The sequence below is a fragment of the Melozone crissalis genome, unplaced genomic scaffold, assembly GCF_028551555.1.
Source record: "Melozone crissalis strain CALT ecotype California unplaced genomic scaffold, PUWL_Pcris_2 ptg000187l_1, whole genome shotgun sequence".
Taxonomy (NCBI): domain Eukaryota; kingdom Metazoa; phylum Chordata; class Aves; order Passeriformes; family Passerellidae; genus Melozone; species Melozone crissalis.
In genome coordinates this window covers 2,255,475-2,269,506 of record NW_026535952.1, presented here as the reverse complement: position 1 = coordinate 2,269,506, position 14,032 = coordinate 2,255,475, and the positions used below count along the sequence as shown (strand labels likewise).

The following is a 14,032-nucleotide window of genomic DNA, read 5'->3' as shown; positions in this document are numbered from 1 at the left end:
ATTATATTATATTATATTATATCACATCACATATTATATTATATTATATTATATTATATTATATTATATTACATTACATTACATTATATTATATTATAGCAGATCATATAATATAATATTATGTTGTTATATTATGTGATATGATATGATATTATATCACATTATATTATATAAATTATATAATATTATATATTATATTATATTAATTATATATCATATTACATTATATTATATCATATCATATCATATCGTATCATATCATGTCATATTATGTTATGTTATATATATTATTTTTTATATTATATTATATTATATTATATTACATCACATTACATTATATTATATTATATTATATTATATTATAGCAGATCATATAATATAATATTATGTTATGTTATATATTATGTTATGTTATATTATGTGATATGATATGATATGATATGACATTATATCACATTATATTATATTAATAATATAGTATATTATATTATAATATAATATAATATAATATAATATTATATTATATTATATTATATTATATTAATAATATATCATATTACATTATATTATATAATATCATATCGTATCATATAATGTCGTATTATGTTATATTATATATATATTATGTATTATATATTATATTATATTATATTATATTATATTATATTATATTATATTATATATTACATTATATTACATTATATTACATTATATTACATTATATCACATTCCATTATATCACATTATATTATATCATATTATATCACATTATATAATATATCATATTATGTTGTGTCATGTCATATTATATTATGTTATGTTATGTTATGTTATGTTATATGTTATGTTATGTTATGTTATGTTATGTTATGTTATGTTATATTATATTATATTATATTATATTATATTATATTATATTTCTCTCTAAAAATTTTTTTTCTCTTCCTCTGAAGTTGCTCCCTGCCATTCCCCAGGAACACCCTAGGGAAGTTGGCACCTACCTTGTCGCGGTGCAGCAGGGCCTGGCAGATGATGTCCTCACAGATGTTGGCTGAGGGAGCCAGGCAGTGCAGTCTGTAGAACAATTCCACACAGGCAATGTGGTGCTCCCGAGTCTCCTTGTTCAGCTGATTCCACAGCACACAGGCAACTCTCTAGGGAAAAAGAGCAACCAAATAAATATAAATATATTCATAATTATGTTCCTAAAAACAGCCATTTCCTTCCTGGCTTCCTGTTACCAGAAGGCATTCCCAAATTGCCTCAGAATCCCAGGATTCAATGAATTAGAGGGTCAGTGTAGCTGGGCAGTAAAAAAGGAAAAGAAAACGGACACCTGGTAGAAATCTGTTTTCTCTGAGATCATCTTCAGCACTGCAGGAGCAATGGGAGGAAGGGTGACCATCTGCAGCTTGCCAAGGAAAGGGTTGTGGCCAGACACTTTGTACCTCTTCATCCTGTCCTCAATCACCAGGGCCAGGGACTGGGAGTGGTTGATGACCTCCAGCAGGGTGAAGATGGACACGTTCTGCACGTAGCAGTCGTTGACACAGCAGCAGATTGTCATCAGGGACTTCAGCCACAGGGGGAAGCTGGGGTCACCTCCTGCTCACAGGGGAAGGGACAGAAAGGGTTTGGAACTATTAGAACCCTGGTTACTGAGAATTTTGGGTTTTCTGTGCTGACCCCCAGAGAACACTACATTGACCTGACGGCCTGGAGGAGCTTCCAAAATTCAATAATAAAACTGAGATTAAAGGTGTGGAGTTTGAACAGAAGTGTGTGATATCACAGGGTGGGAAACTCAGAGTTGAAGGGTTTAGAATACAGGAATAGACAGAAAGCAAGATGGAGGTTTTAGGGTGGAGGCTGCTCCTTCTTCTCCACCTTCTTCTCCATGGAAAAAAAAGGAAAAGAAAATGGACACCTGGTAGAAACCTGTTTTCTCTGAGATCATCTTCAGGACTGCAGGAGCAATGGGAGGAAAGGGTGACCATCTGCAGCTTGGGTGGTTTTGTGTTATTGGATAAAAAGTCTCCACTGGGGGCACGGGTGGTTGGGCATTGAGTTAAAAGTAAAAATAATTGAGGTGTCATTTCTTAATTGGACAGTTTATCCTTCAAAGGCCTTGGAGAGAGAGACAGGGCTCCATTTTCAGTTTGTTGGAGTGAAGTGCTGCAGTGCTCAGGGTTTGTGAGACTGTGACAGAGATAAGAACTGATAAACATCTGAGTCCCAACAAGAAATACCCTCTCACACATTTAATCCTGACCCTAGCAGAAAAAAGAAGCAAGAGAATCCACATGAAACAACCTCAGGGTTGGGGTCATACTCCCATAATCCTTTAAGCAAGGTGACAGGACCAAAATGACTGCCCAGATCCCATTATCAACAGCTCATGGAATTAGAGCAGGTTTGGATTGGAAGGGACCTTGGAGATGGCAGGGACACCTTCCACTATCCCGGGGTGCTCCAAGTCTGGCCTGGAACATTTCCAGGGATGAGGCAGCCACAACCTCTCCATGCTTTCCCTACTTCTCCCAGCAGAAAGCTCTTGCAGGACCCCAAAACCTCCAGGATTTCTATTTTGCCCTTTATGTTTATTCCCAACCCAATAATATATAATATTCCCAATAAATATTCCCAATTAATACGTTGATTATTTAGAGCTGCTGGTTTGTTTTCCAGCTGCCATTGTTCCAACCAGCTCCAGAGGGCTCAGGATCCATGGATGCTCTCCCAGTAGCACTGAAGCCCCTCCTTTCAGGATTTATAAATTATAACTGGAGTGGCTGACATCAATCCAAGCCATCTTTTCCTGAGGGAGCAGTGGAATTATTCTTTAACTCTCTTTAACTCTTTAACTCTTTTTAATTCCCATGCTCAGCCATGGAGATATGGGAATATCATCAGACAGCAGGAATGTGGAGTGGGGTGAGGAACAGAACCCAATTTTCCAGTTTCCCACCTCTCCATTCCCCACAAACCTGTTTGTGAGTTAACCTTCAGGTCAGTACCAGCTCCTGCTAAAGCCAAGGAATGAACTGGAAATCCAAGAACAAACAGTCCCTCCAGCTGTACAGAATTATTCTTATTTGTTACCCTGAACTCCTTTGAATGCTGAGGGTTTGGGATAAGAGATGATTTTGCCTCTGTTATGGTTTAGAGCTCAAATTTTCCACCTGCACCCATCTTCCTAAAACATCCTTTTTTGGGGACACAACCCATGGACAACAGGGATGGATATCCTGAAAATCCTGAACCATGCAAGGCTGTACAGGCCAGGAGGTCCTTGTCTCTCTTCAGTTCCAAATTTTCTAGTGGAATTTTTCCAAAAAATATTTGAATTGAAGAAGCTTGGTAAAACTCAGCTGCCAGACACACCCCAGATGCTGAGGCTTTAATTCCCAATTTGCCTTCAGCCCTGTCCAAGGGTTTTTTACTGGATCTAATCTTGAAAATAGCCAAGCTCTCACTGTTTGCATCCTAAAACTGCTCAGGAGAGGAAAATTCTTACCAGGCCCCTGGAACAGAGAGAGGTACAAGTGTTCCATCTCGTCCTCAGACAGGTACACTGGGAACGTGGTGCAGTCCAGCAGCAGGTGACAAGCTGCAGAGAAAGCTTCCTTGCAGTCCCCTCTGAGGGGCCCCAGCACCAGCTCCAGGTCCCACTCCTCCTCCTCCTCCTTCCCCTTTTTGTGTTCAGAGAGGAGAGCAGTGCAATTCTTGCTCCTGAAGGGTGAGCCCCTGGCTGAGAACAGCTCTGAGAGCATTTGCTTCACCTGGGGCACAGTGATTTGTTTGCCATCCCAGGGACTCTTCTTCTTGTTGCCACTCTCAGGTAACCTGTAGCCATTCTCCTTTTTCTCCTTCCCGCTCAGATTTATCGCTGCGATCCCTTCAGGACTCATTTCTTGGAGCTGCATCCCAAAAATGTATTTGCTGGCAAACTTGGCCACCAGCTCCTGGACGCAGTGCAGAGTTTTCTGGATGCTCCCTCCTTTTTTCCAGACATCATCTGCGTCCAGGGTGACCGTGGGCACCCCCAGGTGCTGGCACAGCTCCGGGGACGAGGCGCTCAGGCCGATGCCGCTGTCCTCGGACCTGAGCGTGGGGAAGGGAGACGATGTCCTCACTGACATCGGCTCCTCCTCGTCCTCCTGCAGCCCAGCTCTGCTCTCCAGGGCTGTGTCCACGTCTTCCTTTGGCACTGGGCTCTGCAACAGCAGCAGGGACGTGGTTAAAGGGGCACTGCCAACAGAGGACTCACTTGGAGAACAGCAGGGACAGAAAAAGGAACAATTGCTGTTGGTGATTCCCAGTTGTAGGATCACAGCTGTTTACAAACACCTCCATTCATTGCCCTTTAAAACCAACTATCTGTATAAATATATTATATATAATTATATTTATTTTATTATGTATAAATAATTATATTTTATATATTTATTTTTACCCATCATATATATTCATCATATATAAATGTCTCTATAAAGCTCACAATTGACTCATCAAACAGAGGGATGTGCTCCCTGAAAACCCATTTCACCCCAGGGCAGCTCCATTCATTCCCCTTTAAAACCAACTATCAGTATAAATATATTACATTTATATATGTATATATGCATACATTTATATATGTATATATGTAATTATATACAATATATTTTATAATTTATAAATAAATTTATTATATATTTATTTTTATCTATTATATATATTTATCATATAGTATTATATGATATTTATATATTTAGCATACATAAATATCTCTATAAACCTCACACACTGACTCATCAAACAGAGGGATGTGCTCCGTTAAAAACCATTTCCCCCCAGAGCAGCTCCAATCACTCCCCTTTAAAACCAATTATCTGTATAAATATATTACATTTATATATGTATATATGTAATTATATACAGTATATTTTATAATTTATAAATAAATATGTTATATATTTATTTTTATCTATTATATAGATTTATCATATAGTATTATATGATATTTATATATTTAGCATACATAAATATCTCTATAAACCTCACACACTGACTCATCAAACAGAGAGATGTGCTCCGTTAAAAACCATTTCCCCGCAGAGCAGCTCCAATCACTCCCCTTTAAAACCCAATATCTGTATAAATATATAATATAAAATACATAATATATATATATTATATATAAATATCTGTATAAACCTCACAATGGACTCATTAAAACCCATTTCCCCCCAGAGCAGCTCCATTAATTTCCCTGTAAAACCCAATATCTGTATAATATATATAATAATTAATATATAATATAATATAATATAATATAATATAATATAATATAATATAACATATCGTATATATAATAAATATAATATATATTGCATAATACACAATATTATTTATATATTAATATTAAATATTATTTCTATATAATTATTAATAATTTATTGTTTATCTAATATATGAAATATATTATATATGTATGTATTTATTATATATAAATATCTGTATAAACCTCACAATTGGCTCATCAGAGGGATGTGCTCCCTTCAAGCCCATTTCCCCCAGAGCAGCTCCATTCATTTCCCTTTAAAACCCAATATCTATATAAATATATAATATAAAATATAATATATATATTTATTTATTATATAAAAATATCTGTATAATTGACTGATCAAAGAGAGGGATGTGCTCCCTTCAAGCCCATTTCCCCCAGAGCAGCTCCATTCATTCCCCTTTAAAACCCAGTATCTGTATAAATACATATATATATGAAAAAAATAAAAATATCTGTATAATTGACTGATCAAACAGAGGGATGTGCTCCCTTAAGCCCATTCCCCCAGAGCAGCTCCATTATTTCCCTTTAAAACCCAATATCTGTATAAATACATTATATAAAATATAATATATATATATTTATTATATATAAATATCAGTATAATTGACTGATCAAACAGAGGGATGTGCTCCCTTCAAGCCCATTTCCCCCAGAGTAACTCCATTAATTTCCCTTTAAAACCCAATATCTGTATAATATATATAATAATTAATATATAATATAATATAATATAATATAATATAATGTAATGTAATGTAATATAATATAATATAATATAATATAACTTATATATAATAAATATAATATATATTGCATAATACACAATGTCATATATATTAATATTAAATATTATTTATATATAATTATTAATATTAATAATTTATGATATATCTAATATATGAAATATATTATATATGTATGTATTTATTATATATAAATATCTGTATAAACCTCACAATTGACTCATCAGAGGGATCTGCTCCCTTCAAACCCATTTCCCCCAGAGCAGCTCCATTCATTCCCCTTTAAAACCCAATATCTATATAAATATATAATATAAAATATAATATATATATTTATTTATTATATAAAAATATCTGTATAATTGACTGATCAAAGAGCGGGATGTGCTCCCTTCAAGCCCATTTCCCCCAGAGCAGCTCCATTCATTTCCCTTTAAAACCCAATATCTGTATAAATACATTATATAAAATATAATATATATATATTTATTATATATAAATATCAGTATAATTGACTGATCAAACAGAGGGATGTGCTCCCTTCAAGCCCATTTCCCCCAGAGTAACTCCATTAATTTCCCTTTAAAACCCAATATCTGTATAATATATATAATAATTAATATATAATATAATATAATATAATATAATATAATGTAATGTAATGTAATGTAATGTAATGTAATATAATATAATATAATATAATATAACTTATATATAATAAATATAATATATATTGCATAATACACAATATCATATATTAATATTAAATATTATTTATATATAATTATTAATATTAATAATTTATGATATATCTAATATATGAAATATATTATATATGTATGTATTTATTATATATAAATATCTGTATAAACCTCACAATTGACTCATCAGAGGGATCTGCTCCCTTCAAGCCCATTTCCCCCAGAGCAGCTCCATTCATTTCCCTTTAAAACCCAGTATCTGTATAAATACATATATATATATGAAAAAAATATATATTTATTATATATAAATATCTGTATAACTGACTGATCAAACAGCGGGATGTGCTCCCTTCAAGCCCATTTCCCCCAGAGCAGTGTTCCATCTGCTGCATTATTTCTGCCCAAGTGCAGGTATTTGCTCTTTGTCCTGCTGTGCTCCTGGCCTTGCTGGGTCCCATTTATTTCTCATGCTCCTCTGCACACCAACAATGCCCCTTTGTGCTCCACTCAAATATTCACTGCAAGCCCTGCAGACCCAACCAGCTGTGAAGCTGGGCTGCATTTGGTAATTCCAATTTTTAACTATTGCATTCTGCTTCTAAAACCGTTTGGATCCATCCTTCTCAGGGGCTGACAAGAATAAACCCCTTCAGTGCCACAAATAATTCAAACAGGCCAGAACTGAACACCCAGTGAGAGAAACAAGGTAGCAGAGAGCTCTGGAAGGAGCCAAAGAGGGGAAGTTTCAAAAAATATTGTTGTACTTAAGAATTTCATAGAATTATACGTTTGGGTTGGAAAAAATGATCCAGTGGCACCCCTGCCATGGCAGGGACACCTCCCACTGTCCCAGGCTGCTCCAAAGCTGCTCCAAGCTGGCTCTGGACACTTCCAGGGATGAGCAGCCACAGTTTCTCTGGGAATTCCATCCCAGACCCTCCCCACATTCCCAAGGAACAATTCCTAATTCCCAATATCCCATCTAACCCTACTCATTTTTAGTTTGAAGCCATTCCCTGTGTCCTGTCCCTCCATCCTTTGGAAATTGTCTCTCTGCATCCAATTCTCAAATTGAATTTTTTGAAATTGTCTCTCTCCATTTATCCAGTGGCTCCCTTCATGTGCAATTGTCATTGAGGCTGAAGGAGATTTATTATTTTAAATTCTGCCCCAAAATCATTGAAACCAAGACTTTTAAAGGGTTTTACCCCTCTCTGAGGGGTTGAAAACCACCTACCCCATTGCCACTGCCAGTCTCGGTGTCCAGGTAGGAAGGAGGCATTTGCACCTTGCTGAGCACCTTAAAGCAGGTTTTTAAGGCATGAGTGAGTTCTGGCAGCCCCAAGACCTCCACGTTTTCCAGGAGAGACTGCACCATGTAACTGAGCATCTGGGGCAGGTACTGAGTCTGCACTTCTGAGTAGAGCTCCTGCAATAAAAAAGGAATGTTTAAAGAGTTATCCCATCTCACCCATTGTGTTACGTACACTTCACCGGGGGTTAATGTCGGTTTATTGGTGTTCCACACGATCCAACAGAGGAGAAACCAACCGGGGGAGTGTCCTGCTCCTTCCTCGTCTATCCACCAGCGAGAGCCTGTCCGCAGCCAGCATCGCCCAAGGCCATACGATGCCGAGGGGTGCTGGCAAAGAATTGCAGCTGGGCGTTGGCCCTGCCCATAGCTAGCCGGACCTTGACCCTCTGGGCCGCGTACGCCTCGCCGCAGTTTGGCGCCACACGTTGGGCGCCAAACTGCGGCGGAGCGTATGCGGCCGCTAGGGCTGTGTCCGGCTAGCAGAGGGTCTGCGGCCGACACCCAGCTGCACAAACTGCCAGCCCCCCTCGGCGTCTATAGGCCTCGGGCTGGGCTGGCTCGCAGACTGGTCTCGCTGCCGAAGAGACGAGACGAAGGAGTCGCACACTCGCTGGGGGTGAAGGTCGATTTATCGATGGAACTGGAGCATCAACCAGGGCATGACACAGACCAGCGAATGGCCCCGAGGGGCGGGGGAAGCAGGGTTTTAAAGAAAGGGGGTGTACAAGGGAGGGATCCACAGCGAGCCAATGGGGAAAGGTGAAGGGAGGAACTTAACATAACTGACATACAGAGGAACCCAATAAATACAAAGTAGAGGAGGGGCCCCGGGACCACAGCCAACCACAACCCCCAGAGAGAAGAAGGTTCTCGAAAGCTAGGAGGAGTGGGGGGTGATTGACTGGGCCCAGGGAGGAGGAAAAGTTTACTTATAAGGAGATATGAGGGAGGGGAAATTACATAACTTAGATAACTGACAAAACCAAGGGCAGGGGTAACCATAGCAACATAACTGACAGTAGGGCTATGGCGGGAAAATTGGGGAGGGCAGAACCATTTACATGGAACAGGGGGCAGGGGTAACCATAGCAACATAACTGACAGTAGGGCTATGGCGGGAAAATTGGGGAGGGCAGAACCATTTACATGGAACAGGGGGCAGGGGTAACCATAGCAACATAACTGACAGTAGGGCTATGGCGGGAAAATTGGGGAGGGCAGAACCATTTACATGGAACAGGGGGCAGGGGTAACCATAGCAACATAACTGACAGTAGGGCTATGGCGAGAAAAGTGGGGAGGGCAGAACCATTTACATGGAACGGGGGGAAACAACACATAAAATGGGGGAGTGATACACAAAATGGGGGAACAATTAAATAAACGAACCGAACGCACTACAACAATCCATCACTGAGCAGGGATTGTCAAACCCAGCCTTACCAGAGGAATCACATCCAGCAGGAACACCAGCAGAGTGCACAGCTCTGAAATGGTGGGAGGAGTGCTCACATTTTCCAGAGGATACCTCATCCCTGTGGATTTGTTTCTGGAGTGAAAGGAACATTCTTATGGAAGGGTTTTTTTATCGTGGTAAAATTCTGGTTACAAGCAAAAAGCTTTGTTAAAATCAGCACAAAATACTGAACAGCTCTGAGGCAAAGGGTTTCTAACAGAGCAGGGGAAAATATTCTGTCAAAACAACCTCAGCTCTGTGTGGTATGATGAACTGCTAATTTTCAGATTGCAGAATCTTATTTTTTAGAGTTAGAAAATGACAAAAAGAGAGATATCATCTAATCAGAGGGTTGGAAGAGACCCTAAAGCCCCTTTAGTATCTTAATTTTTTTTCTATAAAGACCTCTCCACCTCCCCTCCCAACCCTTTTTCTTTCTTCTGTTGATTTGGAAGGAATTTCTTTTGTTCCCAGGTTGAAATTCCCATCTAACTGTTTACCTGGCTGCACTCCTGAATTATTTGTGGGCACAACTTACAGACCTGGCTGGTTCTACCATGTATGATGTCCCTTAAAAGCTTCAGTAAATGCTACTATCCTACAGACAGCTCTGAAGTGGCATTTTTTGAGAGCACAACATAAACACCTGAAACAATCTTCAAAGCATTTGGTCAGGTAATCCCAGAGGAAATCAGTGCTCAAGGATGTGATCAACAAATTCACTGTTTTGACAATTTCTGAAGCATTTTTGTTCTCTTTGATTGCACTGGAAGAGAGAGAAAAGGAAAGGAAAAGGAGATGTCAGTGAGGATTCATATCACATGAGCTGATGGACTCAAAAATCTCTTTTCCCCTTTCTCTACAAGCTAGAAAATGTTGATTTTAATTTTTTTTTAAAATCAAAGGCTAAATCATTCTGGACCTGGAGAATCTTTCACATGATGGGAGTCACAAGGCTGAGCTCTGTCAGCAGCCTGATGTCACTGTGGTTACTCCACACCCATCACATGCAGCAAACTTCATTTTTTCTCTGCTAATCCAAGAGAAATTCAATGTGTGTAGAGAAAAGGGGAAGCCAGAGAAAAAATTTCATCCTCTGGCCAGAAAGTCCCTTTGTTACAACCCAAAACTTCATTAAACTCCTTCATTTTAACCACTAAACTTTAAAAAAATGATGCAGTTTCAGCTCAGAGCTGGAAATCTGTCATACCTTGCCAGGGTGTTGCCACTTTGGTTGTAGCTGAGTTTGAGATCAGAACCCAGGGTGTCTTTGCAGTAGGAATAAAAAGCTCTAAGAACTTCCAGGAACAGATCTCCAACAACCTGTGGCCCTGCAAGGAAAAGGAAAAAAAAAAATCCAGGAATTGTCCACAGAGGAGGGGAAGAAATAATAATTTCAGTGCCCTAAACTTGGAATAATGAAAAAAAATAAAAGTACTGTATAAAACATTGCAATGAGTGATTTTTAAAATGAAAATATAAAGGTTGAAGTGACTAAGAATAGCAGAAAAGGTCAAAGCTTGTTATGTTTGATTTGATACCTTTAAATAATTTTTACATTGTTAAATCCATTTCTAAAGAGAGTGAAAGTCTTAATGGCTTAAGGCTCAAGGAGTCAAACTTTATGTTCTGACTGGGAAGATGAAAGTGGATAATGCAGTTTAGCTGAATATCCCTGGTTTAAAAGGGATTTATGATCCCTTTATTTGTACTTTGGATTAATGCAGATTGTCAGGCAGCCAAGCAACACATCCAGCAGGGCAACGTCCCTCATTTATTTTCTGAATTAGATTAATCAATACATTTCTAACAGAAACAATCTCTTTGGTGACGTCACTCCCCACCCAAAATATTTTTAAAATTTTGTCAAGTCACTTTGGTTTGATTCTTTAGTGCAGAAAAGTGAATTTACCCTTGAAATAAGGATGGGCAGAGCCTGATCCTGCTGGTGCTGCATGGGCAGACACAGAGAGGGAAGGGCAGATCCACCCAAGGGACAAATGGGGCTGAATACTGACACAAGGGTGGAAGTGCTTCTTTAAAGTGCCCTCAGATGCCAGCTCAAGGCTCAGAACCCCAGAATTATCAAGGCTGGAAGAGCCCTTCAGGATCACCCAGTGCCATCACCCCAATCCCTGTCCCCAAGGCCACATCCAGACTGCTCTGGGACAATTCCAGAGACTCCAAACCTCCCTGGGCAGCTCAGCCCAAGGCCTGACCACTCTGCCAGGGAAATTTTCTGTGCCAATCTCCAACCTGAGCCTGCCCTGGTGCCATCTGAGGCCATTTCCTCTCCTCCTTTCCCTTGGACCCCTCCTGGCAGGGCCTTGTGCAGAGCCACAAGGGCCCCTGAGCCTCCTTTGCTCCAGCCTCAGCCCCTGCCCAGCTCCCTCAGGGATTCTGCAGCCCCTTCCAGCTCCCTCAGGGATTCTGCAGCCCCTTCCCAGCTCCTCAGGGATTCTGCAGCCCCTTCCCAGCTCCTCAGGGATTCTGCAGCCCCTTCCCAGCTCCTAAGGGATTCTGCAGCCCCTGCTCAGCTCCCTCAGGGATTCTGCAGCCCCTTCCCAGTTCCTCAGGGATTGTGCAGCCCCTTCCAGCTCCTCAGGGATTCTGCAGCCCCTTCCCAGCTCCTCAGGGATTCTGCAGCCCCTTCCAGCTCCCTCAGGGATTGTGCAGCCCCTTCCAGCTCCTCAGGGATTGTGCAGCCCCTTCCAGCTCCTCAGGGATTCTGCAGCCCCTTCCAGCTCCTCAGGGATTCTGCAGCCCCTTCCCAGCTCCTCAGGGATTCTGCAGCCCCTTCCCAGCTCCGTTCCCTGCCCTGGACACGCTCCAGCCCCTCCAGGGCTCTCCTGCAGGAGCAGAACTGGGCCCAGCCCTGGAGGGACCCCAGCACAGAGGGACAATCCCTGCCCTGCTCCTGCTGCACACACAATTCCCCATCCAGCCCAGCTGCCAGGGGCCTCCTGCCCCCCTGGACACCCCTGGGCTCGTGTCCAGCCCCTGTCACAGCACCCCCAGGGCCTTTCCTGCCTGAGCAGCTCTCAGGACTCTCTGTCCCAGCCTGTAGGGTTGGGGTTGGCAGAACCCCCAGCCTGGGCTGTGCTGACCCTACAGGAGGGCACAGATTTGCATTTCCCTCCCTGGGACCCATCCATGCTCTCCAGGGCTCTGTGGGAATTCCCAAACCTGGGAATTTGTCCCAGAGCAGGGCCAAGGCAAGGAACAGCCTCCTGCACACTCCCACACCCACAGGATTAGGGTTGGGCAGGGTTTTGTTAAGTCCTGCTCAGGTTTGGGATGAACACTTCACCTATTTCAGGTTTGTCCAGGAGGCTGATAAGGATCCGGAAGGGTTTCAGATAAGCCTGGTGCTGCTCCTCTGGGTCAGCCTCTGGGAATTTCTGATGCAGAATCACAATCAAACTCTAGGAAAAGGAAAATATCACAATGTTATTACAATGTTAGCCATCAGAGACAGATTGTCATCTTAATAAGTGCTGAAGTGTTGCTAAATTTGATTTTGTTTTGGACTGACTACAAATGAACTCCAATTTTCCATCCAGAGTAAACAAATCAATTCCAACTTCCCATCATCTCTACTCAAGAGCTGATCTTATTCAGAGAAACGTTTTTAAATAATCCAGGTAGTTTAAAATTATTGTAAATAATTCAGGTAGTTCAGCCAAGATGCTTCCCCTTGGTTTCCTTAAATTCCATTAATAATCCAGTATTGGGATAAAAACAGCACAGATGGAAATGCAACCACAGGGACAGAGAGAGAAGGACAAACCAAAAATTGAGAATTATTCTGGACACAGTTTGAGCTAAAATTGCAAGGATCATGAATTTATTTGGAATATATCTGCATTAAATGAACACCAACCTCAACCAAAAGATCTTTAGAGTATTTTCCAAAGAAATAAACAGCATGGTCTTCAGAAGTGGTGGAGTCTGGAGCAAAAGTGCCACCTTTAATATCAGAACCTACAAGAAAACAGAGGCAGGAGGAGCTCAGAGAGCAGCACAGAGCACTGAGGGGTTTATATTGAATTTACATTGCATTTTTAATCTTTGGCATTTCAACTGCCCACAGGTCCCAGTCTGAGGGCATTCAGATGTTGAGCACAACACATAAATCAAAACCAAGGCCAAATAGACTGGGAATCACTATTTCTTCCAGAAAAATCAGGTTAAAATAGTAACTTTTAGTCCTTTTAGTTCACTGAACAAGCTGAGGATGGAACCAGAATTTATCAGATACCCTGGGATTCAGAGAGAAATAAATTCACCTCTGAAGAGAAGCCCTGTTCACCAAATATTTAATTGCATTAAGACACTTAATTAAATGGCAAATAAACAGCACTTTATCATCATTCATTAACAGCTAAAGAAGTGTATTTCAATTTTAAACACTAATTTTTTTTTTTTTTTTGCTCTCAAGTATGCAGAATATTGAAAATCTCTGGATTTTGTACG

At 40.2% G+C, this 14,032-nt stretch overlaps 1 protein-coding gene and 1 long non-coding RNA gene across 4 annotated transcripts in view; both read right to left on the bottom strand.

The window, feature by feature from the left end:
- Nucleotides 1–14,032, bottom strand: part of LOC128948978 (uncharacterized) — a 517,990-nt gene that overhangs the window by 22,901 nt on the left and 481,057 nt on the right. The window lies entirely within an intron of this gene.
- The window catches only part of DOP1B (DOP1 leucine zipper like protein B), a 248,579-nt gene that overhangs the window by 202,151 nt on the left and 32,396 nt on the right, over nt 1–14,032 (bottom strand). For all 3 annotated transcript variants that reach the window (XM_054293733.1, XM_054293734.1, XM_054293732.1), the window contains 9 exons: nt 13,440–13,540; nt 12,867–12,981; nt 10,767–10,887; nt 10,203–10,322; nt 9,544–9,649; nt 8,023–8,214; nt 3,518–4,217; nt 1,337–1,605; nt 1,002–1,154 (listed from right to left, as the gene is read on the bottom strand). In XM_054293733.1, the coding sequence (XP_054149708.1) occupies nt 1,002–1,154; nt 1,337–1,605; nt 3,518–4,217; nt 8,023–8,214; nt 9,544–9,649; nt 10,203–10,322; nt 10,767–10,887; nt 12,867–12,981; nt 13,440–13,540 (1,877 nt within the window). The remainder of the gene's footprint in view (nt 1–1,001; nt 1,155–1,336; nt 1,606–3,517; nt 4,218–8,022; nt 8,215–9,543; nt 9,650–10,202; nt 10,323–10,766; nt 10,888–12,866; nt 12,982–13,439; nt 13,541–14,032) is intronic.